The 16,462-nt window shown below is 38.8% G+C and overlaps 1 protein-coding gene across 12 annotated transcripts in view; it reads left to right on the top strand.

Moving 5' to 3' along the window:
• ITGA4 (integrin subunit alpha 4) overlaps nucleotides 1-16,462 on the top strand; it is a 78,080-nt gene that overhangs the window by 43,730 nt on the left and 17,888 nt on the right. For 10 of the 12 annotated variants that reach the window (XM_036253658.1, XM_036253656.1, XM_036253654.1 and 7 more), the window contains 2 exons: nucleotides 4,280-4,429; nucleotides 6,372-6,448. In XM_036253658.1, coding sequence (XP_036109551.1) covers nucleotides 4,280-4,429; nucleotides 6,372-6,448 — 227 coding nt within the window. Of the gene's footprint in view, nucleotides 1-4,279; nucleotides 4,430-6,371; nucleotides 6,449-9,309; nucleotides 9,365-16,462 lie in introns of those variants that run through there. The other 2 variants (XM_036253665.1, XM_036253666.1) reach the window with 2 other exon arrangements.

Genomic DNA, 16,462 nt, shown 5'->3' with positions numbered 1-16,462 from the left:
CTCTCATTAAGTAATACACTGAAACAAACACAGGGAGGCAGCCAAAATGAGGATAGAAAAAAACAGGTCCCAAATGAAAGAACAGAACAAAACCCCAATAAAAGAACTAAGCGAAAGGGAGATAAGCAACCTAACAGATACTGAGTTCAAAATACTGCTTATAAGGATGCTCAATGAACTTAGTGAGAACCTCAGTGAACTTGGTGAGGGCCTCAAGAGCATAAAAAAGGACCAGTTAGAAATCATGGATACACAGAATTAAAGGAGGCATTAACTGAAATAAAGAATAATTTACACAGCTTCAATAATAGAGTATGTAAATCCAAGGAGCAAACCATCGATTTGGAATATAAGGAAGCAAAAAATGCCCAATCAGAACAGCAAAAAGAAAAAAGAATCCAAAAAAATGAGGATAGTGTAAGGAGCCTCTGGGACAACTTCAAGCGTGCCAACATTCGCATCTTGGGGGTGCCCGAAGGAGAAGAGAGAGAACAAGAAATCGAAAACCCGTTTGAAACAATAATGGCAGAAAACTTTCCTAACTTGGTGAAGGAAACAGACATACAAGTCCAGGAAGCACAGAGAGTCCCAAACAAGATGAACCCTAAGAGGCCCACACCAAGACACATCATCATCAAAATGCAAAAGGTCAAGACAAAGAGAGAATCTTAAAAGCAGCAAGAGAAAGGCAGCTAGTTACCTACAAGGGAGTTCCCATTAGGCTGTCAGCTGATTTCTCAAAAGAAACTTTGCAGGCCAGAAGGGAATGGCAAGAAATATTCAGAGTGATGAAAACCAAGAACCTACAACCAAAATTACTCTATCCTGCAAAGCTGTCATTTAGAATTGATGGACATATAAAAACTTTCCCAGACAAGAAAAAGTTAAAGGAGTTCATCACTACCAAACCGTTATTATATGAAATGATGAAGGGTCTTTTTGAAGAAAAAGATAAAATGTATGAACAAACAAAATGGCAATGAATACATATCTATCAACCAAGGAATCTACAAACAAAATGAACAGGAAGAACAGGAACATTCTCATAGATACAGAGAACATTTTGTTGGTTGCCAGTTGGGAAGGGGGTTGGGGGAATGGGTGAAAAAGGTGAAGGGATTAAGAAGCACAAATTCATTGCCAGACTGACAAACCTCAAAGGGAAAGTGGTTGGGGGGGTGGGAAGAAATAAACCAAAGAACTTATATGCATAACCAATGGACACAGACAATAGTGTGTGAAAAGGTGGGAGGGGGGCGGGAATGGGGAGGAGGGGGTCAATGGGGGAAAAATGTGGAACATCTGTAATACATTTTACATCCAACAATAAAGATTTGGAAAAAAAATAAATAATAAAAAAAATTTAAAAACCCCAGATCTCAAAAAAGTTGGGCTTTATTAAATCTGACCATATTCCTTGCTCAAAATCATTTTGTGTAAGAACCTTTAATCCACTTTCAGGTGTAGACTAGGTGGCCGAGCTCCTTCTGGACTTGTGTGTGTTTCTATACACTCATTCCCACACTCTGTGTGGGTTTATGGGCACAGACTGTGAAAGAGGTACCAACTTTCAGGTTTATGTCCCCACAGCCTGCCTTGTATGCAGTAGATCCATGAATAGATAGCCTCAAAGGTTTATACCTCAACATCATTTTTCATTCAGTGATATTTTATAAATATTTTTGGCCTCACACTTTAAATAAATTTCTTCACTACATAAGCACAATAAGTGTTCATGAGCCTATAGCTCAAAGTCGGCCATAAATACAAATTTTTATAAAAGTCAAACAAGAAGGCAGACTTTATAATTTCAGGCATGTGCTAATTTGCATGCTTGTGGGTGCCCTATTTTATGTAATTGTCCATAAAAATGTGGCATGGAATCTTCATTATTTTTAATATAGATAGCACATGCCCATCCAAATTAAAAATTTTAAGCAAATCTACTTTTCCCCTCCCAAATACTTAATTAGTCCCTTTAAGACATTTTTTATATTAACAGCATTTGTTCTTAGGTGGGGCTGTTCAAGTTAAATAAGTGTATCTGTCAAGTACGGTTCTTATGAAAGTGCACATACGTTTTATATATTGTGAGAAAAGCATAATTAATAGCTAATTAGGATAATGAAAGTAATATACACCAGATGTAGAGAAGACCTTGTGGAAAATTAGTATGAATTAGATAACATGTGATTTGGTCAAAGCAAGCTTGTTGAGAAGAATTAAAACAGTGGACATGTGGAGGGACAATCAGTGGCTGTCTAGCTCCTATACCTAGGGGATAATTTAATCATCTTTGCTATTGTAATACTCAGGGCTTCAAGCTGTTCCGTTTTCACAAGTTAATAACTTGGGATTTGAGCCTTGGTTTACAGCATTCCTATATGGTCAAGTTTTCATATTGAGATGATCACTTATCAAGTAATTCAATAAAGTCATCTTCACGTATAAGATTGGAAAAGTAATGAGAAATCTTGAGTACTGTGATTCATGCTCCAAATCTTCTAGATAACCCTTAATTAATGCAAGTCAAATATTTGTATGTAACTCATTTTCTTTTTATGTTCATTGGGTGGCAGCAGTCTAATTTTCTTATTCCTTCCAAAGTTTACCAGAATTCCTTATGATATGAAACCAAACTTCAGTAATTCTTTGTTGACTTATATAGCTACATTTTGAGTAATTATAATAATTATTATAGTGTCTAATATCTGTGGAGACCTTAATAAGTGCCAGGCATTGTACTGTCTTATGTACATTGTACTGTTGCATCCTCACAACAGTAAGGTGTAGGTATCATCACTACCATCATTGTCATTACCCCCATTTTCAGATGAGGTAGCTGAGCCACAAAGTGACTTGCCTAAGGTTACATAGCTAGTAAGGGACAAACCTGAGCTTTGAACCCCGGTAGTCTGTCTCCAGACCGCTTGCTTTTCACCCCTGTATACATATATTGATAATGTTGTAACTGGTAAGAGAGAAGAAAAATTATGCATTTTAAAAAACAATTACCTAAAGACATAGAATAGATGTAGTCTTTTATGTGATGTATGCATCATCTTCATTTTACTTCATTGATGGTATTAAGTTACTATAGATGTAATTAGCACAGCAATAATCTGTATGGTAGGTATTTTATCATCCATTAGAGATTATTAATTTATGAGTTTTGGAAATAATCTGTGCTTTTGTTTTTTGTTTTTGTTTTTTTTTTTGCTTTAAGACAGTAATGCTTAAGCCATATTCCAATCCTGAGGTGTCTATAGATAAAGAGAAACCTGGCCCACTGATAATCACTCACTAGGAAGTCTGTTAATGACAACTAAAAATTAGTTAAATATTAAATTTAAATGAGAATTTTTGTGTAATTGATAAATAACTCCAAGAACTCTTATTGTGAAGTGTAAAAAAAAAACCTAGAAAAAAAAGTTATAAAACAACTAGCAAGAAGATTCAGTCAAGTAAATAGGATAAAATATTAAATACACAAAACAAGTAACTGCTATATACCATTCATAACCTGTTAGAAAGTGGAATTGGAAAAAATCCATAAAGGATATGTTTCATAATAAATATGAAGCCTTGACTGGGAGACTCAGTTGGTTGGAGCATCGTCCCCTACACCAAAAGGTTTCAGGTTCTATTCCCAGTCAAGGGCACATACCTAGGTTGTGGGTTCGATCCCTGGTCGGGGCGCCTATGTTTCTCTCTCTCTCTCTCCTTCCCTCTCTCTCACTCCATCTTCTTTCCTCTCTCTCTAAAATCAATAAAAACATATCCTCGGGTGAGGATTAAAATAAATAAATAAGTAAGAAATCAAATTGTATTAAAATGTACTGAAAGATCTAAAAAAACAAACTTGAATAAATTGAAAGATTATATTTCTACAAGCCTACTAGAGGGCAGTGTTAAGTAGAATAAAATGTTCATTAGTCCTTTTAATTGATTTACAATGAGTTTATAATGGAAAATGTTTATGTTACAACATCAAATTATAAAAAGTATGCATAGAAAATACTATGGAAGAAAATATGCCCAAATGTAGACCTTTATTTTTTATGCTATTTTTGTGTTTTTTCCTAAAACATCATGAATGTTTTTGTAGTGCGAAAAAAATATACACATTAGTTTTTTTTTAAATCTATATTAAAAGGTAAGAATGCTTTTGACTTCCGTGTGTTGTGTTTGGCCTTATGCAGGCAAGGAGGAGCCCTCTATTTTTAAAATGTACATATTTCTTTTTATTTTTAACTCACATGGTTTTAAATTTCCTTAGAAAGATGTGCGAGACATCCTCACCCCAATTCAGATCGTAGCCGCTTACCATCTCGGGCATCACATCATCAGTAAACGGAGTACGGAGGAATTCCCACCACTCCAGCCAATTCTTCAGCAGAAGAAAGAAAAAGACATAATTGAAAAAACAGTAGGAATATTTTCTTTTATTCAAAATTGTGACATATAACTAAAAAGTTGTTTTTAAAAAATATTGCATAAATCTAGGAAAATTAATTCTGAATATTTTTTAATTTTATACATTTTTTATGTAAGAAGAGATTGCTGGTATGCGTTGTTTTTCATTTTTTTTATATTTCCTTCAGGATATTGAACTGAAATACTTTAAAACATGCATTTAGTCATAGCAGTGGTTTTCCATACACATAAAATGTTAACTTTCTCTCTCGATGCCTTGCCAGTGAAGAAAATATGTTACTAGCAAGCTCTCCTAGTGGAAGTGAGTTACCTTCATGAGTTAGTTATCCTGTGTTGTCCTGTGTGTTCAACGCATCTTTCCCTTCCTCGTTGTCTGTCTCCTCTCTCATTGTTGTCTCCCTCACACTCACCCCACCCACAATCCACTCATATCTTGTTAGTCAAATTCCCTTCCTGGGTTTTACTCATTTATAGACGTAGGTATTTATGTTACACAACAGTTTCTCTTTTAAAATTTAACTGTATGCTTTCGTCTCAGGACCAACCTCATTTTGGGATGGATCCTGCGGTCTCACCATGAACTGCTTTTTCCAGTTTATCCCCTAACCTATCAGTTTCACTGACTGTGTGTTTATTGCTGCAGTCCAGTTGTTCAGAATGTTTCTATCCAACAACACACAGACATAGTCAACGGGACGTTTTGGGGTATGGTAAAAGCATTCATTAAAATATTAGCTCATGCACACAGGATATGAAAGGTAAAAGGACACTTAAAGGTGTAGTTCACATTCTGTCCCAGAAAAATGCCCCTAAGTCACTTGAAGATATGTGAGCTTAGTCTACAATATTAGATTGAATAAAGATAACTTCCGAGCAAATTTTCTTTATACCCATACATAAAAATATTTATGGAAGTCCATACTTTTCATTCTTCACTTTCATTATCAACTATCGTTTAATGTCTTTTATTGTAAGTATGCAAGCCCAAACCTAACCAATTTGTAGTTATATTAGAATAATTCACATTTTCGACTCTTAGAACAACCTGTTTTACACATAAGAGCAGTAGAAAAAGTCATATTTACCTAATCATTCAGAGAAAGACTTACACTTGCCTTGCGCTCCCTAGTGATGGGTGGTCTGTGAGCTGACGTGCAATTTGACAACACCAGTCATTTGCCATTTCGTGTACCTGGCTCCTTCTCTGACTTGTTAGACTTTTCTTTTCTGCATCTCACCATTTTCCACCCTTGCCTCCCATTTTCCTTCTCTCCCCCCCCCCCTTTCCATTTTATACTTTGCAGCTCCTGACTCAGGTCTTCCCATGTACCTTGTACTATCTCTGGGTCCCATTAAAATGCTCAGAGGTAAATTTATTCTGGATTCTGGAACCTCTGTAATAGGCTATCATTTAATTTTGTTCAATGTGTTCTTAAAGTGAAATTTCTAAATTACTGCAATTTGTTATTTTTAACAAACATAAAATTGCTGCCCTACTGGCTGCAAACTTAAATGCCATGCTCACATGTGATAAGTGGAGTCAAAGCATCAGAAGACCGAGAGGAACTTGACAAAGACACTCTGGGCAGCATGGGTTTTAAATACCTATGGAGGTCACTACCACAATTTGGTTAACATTTTTTCTTCCCTACTATGAAAGAAAAAATCATTTTTCCCACCTAACAAATTTAGGTTTAAATCTGCTTATTGAAAAAACTTACTTCTTTTAGCCCAGTAATTATTTGCCTTTTAAATGACAAATTCTACTGACTAATTCTCACATTGAACTCTTTAAAAAGTGATACAACAAGGAGTTATCAATCTGATATTTACTTTTATTCTTCTCATGTATCAGAGATGGCTTAATCTTTAAAAAACAGAAATAAACATACTTATTGAACTAAAGATAAAATACTGTCATATTTTATTTCCAGATAAACTTTGCAAGATTCTGTGCCCATGAAAATTGTTCTGCTGATTTACAAGTTTCTGCAAAAATTGGATTTATGAAGTAAGTGTAGTTTACTCTTTGGTATTCATTAAGATGGAATGATGGATATGCTTGTGGGTTTCAAAGAGAGACTAAGAACTAATTTGGGTGTTAGCAGCATTTAAAGAACTGGGAGAGGACAACATTGTACTGGGAGGAGATAAGGGCTCTGTATATCATTCACATAAGCATACATTTAAAGATTACACCTTCTGAAAGAGTGAGAAAACGTGAACACCAAGGCTTTATGAAGCGTGTTTTAATCTTTTATCGGTAACTGAGAAGATATTTCAGGGTTGAACTGTGGCTTAGGTCGTCATCATTAGAATTTAGTTGTGGTTTAGACATTTGTCCATGCCACTTACTAGAGTTTTTTTTTTTTTTTTTTTTTTTTTCTTTATTGATTTTAGAGAGAGAGGAAGGGAAAGGGAGAGAGAGAGAGAAACATGGATGAGAGAGAACATCAACTGGCCACCTCCTGCATGCCCCTCCACTGGGGATTGGGCCCACAACCTGGGCATGTGCCCAGGAATCAAACTGGCGGCCTCTTGGTTCATGGGTTGATGCTCAGCCACTGACCCACACCGGCTGGGCTTACCAGAGTTCTGGTGGCAAAATGAGCTAACCTTCACTACATGATGCCTAGTTTTTATCCACCAGAAAAATGATTACATAATTCAGAGTGATGTATAAAACAAAGAAATTCCTAAATATATATGACACATTTAAAAGGGTATAAACCATCTTGCTCTTCTCAATTCACAGAAGGGGAAACAGTAAAAAGAAAACATGTGCAGTGTGCTTAGAATAGTGCCCAGCCTATAGTGCATGCTAGATAAACGTTGACTGCTGTTACTATTTTACTATGGGAAATAAACCATCGTAATTTTGTCATGTCTAGATCACCTATATTGAAATTGTTTAGCATATCAGAGGGAAGCTGTGGAAATGAGGACCAGAGGGATAAAATGCACAGCTCGGGTGGAAGGATGACTGTGTGGGGGAAATGAAAGGGGGAGGAGGCATCAGTGACGGGGCAGGAACATGGGACACTGGATTGGGAGGTGAGCCTATAAGACAAGCAGGTTGAATGGGGGCGTGGTTAGTTTGGCAGGACGTCTGCACGTAGCTCTCCAGTAGAAAATCCAGTGCAGGGTTGCTGTGGAAGTCGTTCTGCACATTGCTGACATGTAGAAGGCTTGGGGTGGAGGCGGCGAAATGTGCATTTCACAGAGAAAAGTACTAACGATGAACTCTTGGGGGGAACATATTGATTTAAAGAGCGTAACAAAAATAGGGAGTCCCTGTAGGAGATCTAAGAACTGAGTGCACTGTGAAATAGCCAGTAAGTATAAAAAGAGGTACTTCATATTGTAAAATTCTGTAGAGAGACCATATAGCATGATGCCTGAGGAAAGGTCATGGGAGTTGGCATTTAAAATGTGACTTGTGGGTAAAAAAAAGATATCACTGGCAAATTTTAAGATAGAAATTTCAGTGCAGTGGTAGCTGAATGACAGGGTAAGTGCTTGGGGGAAGAAAATACTGGGAACAGGTAGATTTATCACGTTATTTATTTCATCATGCGAAGGCAGGGAAAAGAATGAATGGGAGAGAGAGATTTTCTACTTAAATCCAGAAGGGACTGTTCATCCCTATTTGAACTCTCCTCGGAAGCATTTGGCAGCTTTTCCTTCCTCTTTGAATGTCTTTTGCTGTAATTTCCATGATGCCATCCTCCACCCTTCTTTTCTAGCCCCTCCTTCTCAATTGTCTTTGGAGGATCTTTGATTTTGACTCTTGACTCCCAAAATGATTTTCTCACCCCTTTCCCGCATTCCCATGTTTTCCTTGGATAATCGTACCTTCAACCGTGACCTCACCTGGCCTACACTGCCGGTGCCCAAATCAGCGTCTCTGACTTCCACACTCACACATCCAGTTGGACATGTCCTCTTGGGTGCCTAGTCACTGTCCACCGGTGATGACACCACAATTAGTTCCCAAACAACCTGGAGTTCCATCAGTGTTCTCTCTTTCTTATCGCTGACATTCAACGAATCACTAAATTCTAGAATGTTACCACCTAAATGTATTTTTTTGTCCATCATAATTCTCTGTCTCTCCCATTATTGCTTCAAACCAAGCACTCCATATTCTGCTTAGGCCCGGCCGGTGTGGCTCCGTGGTTGAGCATCTTCCATGCACCAGGAGGTCGCCAGTGAGATTCCCAGTCAGGGCACATGCCCAGTGTGTGGGCTTGCTCCACAGGAGGGGGTGTGCAGGAGGCAGCTGGTCGATGTTTCTCTCTCATTGATGTTTCTCTCTCTCCCCCTCGCTCTTCCTCTCTCTCTAAAATCAATAAAAACATTTAAATATGTGTGTGTGTATTCTACCTAGATCACGGGCTTCCCTGATTTCTGGGCTATTGGCCTCTTATTTTGCATTATTCTTATTTCTCTGCCAGGATGTTTCCAGAGCGAGCTCTCTCGTATACCTCTGATAACACCAGTGCTTCGGTGGTTCACTATGACCTAAAACTCTAAAAGCTCCTTAGCATTCTTTCTCACCAACTCCCCGGGGCCTTTTTCCACGGATGGCAGACTACTCACGTTGCTTGGCCACACCACACTCTCCTGAGCCTCAGTATTGTTGCACTTCTTCCTTTCACTTCTCTAACTTATCTGCTTGACTAACTTTTATTTGTTTTGAAAATCTCAGCTGTTTCCTAGGTGAAGCTCCTTTTGCCTCCAGGTACAGAAACCCAAGTCCCCTGTGCCCCAGGTCCCACCGCCTTGCCCTCACCACCATTACCTCTGTGCCCACCCTCTCCTGCGTGCTGCATCAGGCAGGCTCCTGTCTCTTCATCTCTGTGTTCTCAGTGCCTACAACAATGTCTGGAACACCAGGGGCGACTCATAGACATCTGAGGAGAATGAAATGGGGTTCTAAAGAAAACGGCATACGATGCGATCGACTCAGGTGGGGGAGTGAGCCTTAGAAAGAAATTCAGAAAAGATGCTTGGTGTAATTAAGAAACTCAGTGTGAAAGGAAATAAAATGTAGAGAATTCATGGTTGACCAGGATAAAAAAAAAAAAAAAAAAAACACATGTTCATATATATGGAAAGTAAAGGTCTTTAGGGTGGATCTGGAAACTTGATAGGCATGGGGAAAGATTCAAAATAGCTGTTATGATAAGTGGGATAGGAAGTCACCTAGGAATGAGTAAAAAGGTTGACAGTGTGGAGTACCCTGCTGGGTGGGATCACACATAGCAGAGAATAAATTAATTCTTTCCACTTGGGTAGTGCAAGTAGAGCCTTGCACACCCACAACACAGGGCCAAGCAGCCCTAGCCTATTTGATTGATCATTGGACCTTATACTTAAATTATCTGGATTGGCTGCTCAGCTAGTCCCCAAACAGCAACTACTATTTTGTATCCCAGCATGTCATCCGGTGCCTTCGTTGATGTATTAGTTGAAAATTTTATAGGCTTCCCATTTGTGTATTTATTTTCTTCCTAAAATGCTTCGTTTTCTTGGTGTTTCTGCTGTATTGGGCCTTTGATAAGTAGACTTGTGTGTGGGAACATTTATCTAAGCTACAAATGAGTAGCGTTTCATTTTCTTCAGTCAGTAAGTCCCACTGTCCCCTCTGTCATCTTCCACTGCAATCCCTCTGGCCTACGAGGGTATGGGACATTGACATTTGTACAAAAATATTGCCAAGAACACTTCTTTTCTGAACAATGAGAATACATCTTCTTGAATTAAGATATCGAATCATTAACTTAATTGAATTATTTTGTCTTCATCACATTTTCTTGCACTAACCTATTACATTGTCTACTTTGCATTTTTAATTCTAAGTGATACTATTTCTTGTCATCTAAATATCTAGTCCATTATGATTTTATTTGATTTCATTTTTTATCCTTACCCGAGGACATTTTTCCATTTTTTGTTCAGATATAGTGGGAGGGAGAGAGAGTGAGAGAGAAAGAGAAAGAGAGAGAAACATCGACGTGAAAGGGACACATCGAGTGGCTGCCACCCACACAACCCAACCAGGGCCAGGGACAAACTGCAACCAAGGTACTTACCCTTAGCGGGAACCGAACCAGGGTCTCTCTGGACCGCAGGCCGAAGCTCTAACCGCTGAGCCAAACCGGCCAGGGCTAGTCCATTATGATTTTAAATGACAGGCAGCTGAAGGTAAGTGGTGTTTCTCAAGGTGTGGCCTTGGAGTCACTTTCACAAGAATCAACAGGAATGCTTGACAGCAGTGCAGGTTCCTAGGCCCCCAGACCATCCAAATCAGAAGCTGTGGGGACCATCAAAACAGGGCTCCAGAGGTTTCTTATTACACTAAACTCTGAGAACCACTGTGGTGGTGATGAAGAGTTTTAGATTTGAAATCAAACTTACCTGGGAAGGTCTGTGTCTACCGTTTCCTGGCTGCATGACCTTTTCAGTGAAGCCTCTTAACCTCTGTAAACCTTCTTCCTCCTCGATAAGGAGGTAAAATAGTACCTACTCTGTGAAAAGTGCTTTAAAGATAAAGTGCAATAATGCCGGCCGAGTGCACAGCACAAAACCGACTACGTACGAAGCTTTGATAAAAATGGTTATTTTTGATCAATTATGTTTGGAATATTTATAGATCGCAATAAAAAAGTTTTAGTTTGGCCATAGAATGAAATACTGCCAATGAATTCTAAATGGTTTCTGTAAATGTACTAGTTATTTGTCCCATGTATCTTTTGATGTTCTCACAGTGCTTTATAGGTCTGCAGCCGCATGAATGCCAGAGGAAAGTATAAACCCACATCTTTTGCATCAGATAGGACAGTTACAGGTGATTTCTCCTTGGGAAATGATAACTTACTTGAGCAGTTCTCTCACGGAAACTCTTCTAATCAGTTTTTTACCCACAGTGAAGGATGCTGACAAACTGCTTTGCATTTTTGGTAAATTATACTCAGTCAGACAGATAAAGGCCTGTCTCACATAGGTGTCCTCTCTCCCTTCTCTGTAATAATAGGCAAATTGTGACCATATGTTCCATGCATTCTCCCGCCCATCACTCCACTGGCACTAATGGTATTTGTGTGCCCCAGAGCCACAAACCCGCTTTAGGTAAATGCGTTTACTCAGTAAAGAACACGCGTTTCTGAAGACTGCGGTAATAGACTGCCAACAGCAAACTAAACAGTGCTTGTGTGCTCTGTCTCATGTTTTCATTAAGTTGAGGCTTTCTCCTGAATGTCTAAACTCTCAGGAGACTCAATCATGTTCAAATGGACTTGCACTGCAAAATGAAGATGAACAAATATGACTTTATCAAGATTACAAATATAATAGCTAGAGTTAGTCATCCCAGAGATGGTTTGAAATCAATCTGGCGTATAGATCATGGTGTAAATGGTACTTCTGTTCCCCAGTTGCGCTTTCAGCCGACGTGGTGTAGCTGAACACTTGCGTTCACTTCAGTTAGGAATGCCTTTACTTGCAAGGAGCAGAATACCTGACTAATAGTGACTTAAACAAGAAAGGCATTTAATTGTTTTGCATACTATGCAATCTGGAGGAGGCAGTAGCAGGTTTAGGGAGCACCTGCCAAAATCTGGACATTCATAGTTATCTTTCCAGGTCTCTTGATTTCTCCTTTGTGGTCACTAGATGGCTGCAGCAGCACCACTGTTCCCAGCAAGGAAAAAGGGCATGAGCAAAATTCTGTGTCCCCTTGAGGCTGCCTTCCCAGGAAGGGCAGTGCTGAGCAGACTTCTTATTCTAATTAACCAGGCCTGTATCACATACTCACCCCTGAAACCATCATGGTCGAAGGAGAGTGGAGTCACCGTGATCCCATTAGATGGATCATGATTCATTCTGTGAAAATGAACTAGGGGCTTGTCTTCTGCAGTATCCAGGAGATGCTGCCTAGTGCTGGTTCTGTTAGCAGCTAAAAAGGGCAATCACTGTTGAGTAGACAGCAGCACTTGTCAACATCAGCCACTGTGCTGTTAGCCCCTAAAGGAGCGAGTCTAACAAAATTGTCCATTTTGAAAATGGAGGTGGTAGGAATACACCAGGTTGGCAAAATTTGGTTTATAGTTGTTTGAATGGAAAAAGATATGCAGATTATGATTATTACAGTGGCTTCATTAACTCTGTGTTTAGTGTACTCACAACTGTGAGCCTACTTTTGCCCACCCCTCTTGGCCTTGCTGATGCACAGAGGTTGGGGAAGATGAATTATCTGGCTGTGCAATAAAACATGCTATTTCCTTCTCAGTCTTCCAACCCAGTGTTCCTCTACACGTCAGTGATTTTGTTTTTATTCAATGAAATCTTCTTAAATGTCAGTTAACTGGTGTATTCCAGTAGATAAGAATTTTTCAGTATTTTCCCCCCTGAAGTCAGTAGTAAAAAAACAAGAAAGTGTCTTTATTTGGGCCTGCAAGCCACTGCTGCAGGCTACATTTTGTCAAATAAGTGATTTGTGTACTTTGACACAGGTATATATCAGCTTACATTGTATTTTATTCTAGCATCTTAAAAAAAGTTAGCCAGGAAGCACTGATTCGTGTTATCAAGGCAAAGTACATTCATTATACTAAGATTTAGGGGAACATTTCTCACAAAATAAAACAATATAATTCATTCAAGAAAAGTATAGAGCCTTGGTGCTGAAATACCTCATTTTTCTATTTTTCCTCTTTCACTTATGAAGTTGTGATTCTGGGTGTACACAGTACCTTGATTTGTTTAAATTACATGGATTCTAGGCTGTTTTGTAAATTTCAAGTCTGCATTATGCACGTTTTAATGAAGAGTGAACTGTGATTTCTGGGGGAAGCTCTGGTTCAGCCTGTCACCCTTCCAGATGTGCACCTGGTCCTTGATTATGTCTCCCATAAAAAGCTGGCGGGTATCTTTCCGACGGCACCTAGTTAATGAATCGAGATGCAATAAGATGTATATTGGGGGGTGGGGGAGTAGAATCGTAATTATGATTCTGTGACAAAATAGCTTAAAAATGGAAAATAAACCAGGAGTCTTGCTGCTGAAATGTGAACACTGTGTTCTCTTTAATTTGCTGTTGTCTTGGAACCTGGCTGTTTATGCGGTGCTTTCTCCGGCTGCTGCTTGTCTGGGCGCCAGCTGCCTTCCCAAAGGTGTTCGGTGACTAATGCTTTGGTTGCCTGCCAGAATATTGTATAAATGTCTATTTCTAGGCAGCTCTTCTACAAGTCTTAATTAAACTTTAATGTCAAGCCGAAGTTTACTTTTAGAACCTCCTGGGCTCCTTGCCGCGCAACGTGATTAGGGAGCAGTAGGGGGAGGGGACAGCCATGTTCCTGCACATTCTCCTCCGCCGGTTGCGTGGCTCGGCCGGGCAGGTGCTGCTCCCGCCACACGGAGGTTACAACTCGGGAATGAGTGCATCACAGCCGTTCCCCAACTCTCTCTCTCACGGCGTCAAGTCCCCCGCCCCTTAAATGATAGCCTCGGTTTAGGATGAACTACTTTGCTAGTTACTATACATCCTTCCTGACACATCCAGTTTCTCAAAGCCAGGGATCAGGAGCTAAGACGCTACATATGGGCATGTTCTTCAATCCTTCCTCCGTGATGTCTCAAGTACCAACCAAGGAATGACGAGAACTAGAGAATCCTTTTCTCTAATTCTGTAACCTAGGCTGCTTGAAATGAGCCGCTATGTCAGAATAATACAGAGTAGGCTTTAAATATAGTAATATTATTTCATATACTTATTTTGAAACTAATTATACTTATCCGTCAGATTGCTCTATGGCAGAAGCTGGCAATTTTTTTTCATAAAGGGACAGATAGTAGATATTTTAGGCTTTGTGGGTCAGAGGTCGCTCTCTCTCCAGAAGGGGCCACAGGTGAATGAGCAGGCTGCGTCCCACTAAGCCTTTATTTACAAAACCAGGCAGTTTCGAACTGGGCCTTCAGGCAGCAGATTTTGGATCCCTACTCTATAGAATGCCTGCTTTTTCTATGACAATTCTGTGGTCATCTTTATATTTGGTTATTTAAATATAGTTCCTAATGGTATATTTTGTCATTTAAATACAATTTGTTAGTATAATTTAAGCTAGTTGCTTAAATAAGCCAAGATTTAGTGATTTTAAGGAATTAATTCTGGATTAAAACCATAGGGGTCTGCTTATAGATAGGCCCAACAGAATTACATATATATGTTCACCAAAAGACTATAATAGAGTCAAACTAGAAATTGTCAATAATAGTTGAGTGAATAAATACAATGTGAATGGATAAATGTTGTGGAATATATACACCAATGAGGATAAACAATTTACAAGTACATGCACCAATGTAGATTAATTTTACAAACAGAATTTTGAGTAAAGAACGCCTGATTATTTACATTTTGAGTAAAGAAAGATTACATACTCTGAGTTCACTGATATGACATATAAAAGTGGGCAAAGCCAGTGTAGGTGGGGACAGTAACTGGAAGGAAGTGGGCACAGGAATATTTCTGTGGTGCTGGTAATACCTTCTTCTTGATCTGGGTGCTGGTTTCATGCATGTACTCAGTTTGTAAATATTCATGGGATATGTGCATTTTTCTGTGTGTGTGAGATCTACCTTGATAAGTAAGTTTAAAATGGAAATAATCAAGATAAGAGGGGAATAATTTTGAGGTATTAAGAGAACTGTTCAGTTTCTTAGAGTTATATTATAAAAGGTATAAAAGTGGAGTAAAGTGCTCAAAATTATAATAATTTTGTTTTCATTCTGAGGTTCATAATAAATAATTTACTTCTCAAAACTATACACTCTCCAGTACAGATGTCGCCATTAATTTCTCGCTCAGTTCAGTAGTTATATTACCACTAAAATATTAGGTTGTGTAGGCAGAGTACTGGTCACATGAATGGGGTAGTCGTAGATGATGTTTACTTTCTTATCTTAATGAAACATTTGCAATTTCTTTAACACTAAGAACAAATAAACATTGCTATAATTTGATAGAGTGTATAATGAGTTCATGAACTTTTAACCATCACTTATCCAGTGATTTTCCCCAATTTTTCTGCTGTGTTCCCTTAGTTTTTCTCAGCTTTTAAAAATGTTTCAGTATGTCTGGCCGGTGTGGCTCAGTGGATTGAGCGTCGTCCCATGGACTGAGAGGTCCCAGTTCGATTTCCGGTCAGGGCACATTCCCCAGTTGTGGGCTCTGTCCCCAGTGGGAGGCATGCAACAGGCAGCCGATCAATGTTTCTTTCTCACATCAATGTTTCATTCTCTCTCTCCCTTCCCTCTCTAAAAAAAATTAATAAAGACATATTTTTTAAAAATTAAAAACTTAAATGTTTTAATGTATGTAGCACATAACACTTTCTTTTTAACACTAACTGTGTCAATAAGGTCTGAAAAAAACAGGATAATCATGAATCAACATCTCTCCAGGAGAAGTTAGTCTAATGATAAGAAAAACCAGACAGTATGAAAATATTGCCTGGTGTGTTTTGGGTAAGAGAGGAGTGACCCCTCACTTCTGTTAAGGGGAATGCTGGGTGAAGGGGGTTAGCAATGAGGATTTGCTAAAAGAACTCCTAAGACCTGCAGTTAGCCAGGTGCATGAAGAGGGAAGATGTGAAAAGTAGAGGGATAGCTTAAAATAATACAAAACAGCATGGTGTGTTTGGACAACTCTTTGTTGATAAGTATGGCTAAGACAAAGAAATGAGTAGTGCATTGGAAAGCAAGTCATGGGCCAGCCCTTGAAGGCCATGCTAATGAGTTGGAACTCTGTCTTGAAGGCACAGAAAGATATGAAGCAGGTATGTGACATTATCAAATTTGCTTTCTAGAACGTGACCCTCTTTGGTTGTGTGAAATTGCACTGGAGAAGGAGGACTTGAGATATCAATTAAGGGTGTAATTTAAATTAAGGTTCAATTGTGAAATTTTCAGACCTTTTATTTTATTCTTTGATTACTGTTGACATCAATATTATGTTATATTC

This window comes from Molossus molossus, unplaced genomic scaffold, assembly GCF_014108415.1.
Source record: "Molossus molossus isolate mMolMol1 unplaced genomic scaffold, mMolMol1.p scaffold_m16_p_11, whole genome shotgun sequence".
NCBI classification, from domain to species: Eukaryota; Metazoa; Chordata; class Mammalia; order Chiroptera; family Molossidae; genus Molossus; species Molossus molossus.
The sequence above is the reverse complement of the archived record's forward strand: the minus strand, read 5'-3'. Positions and strand labels throughout refer to the sequence as shown.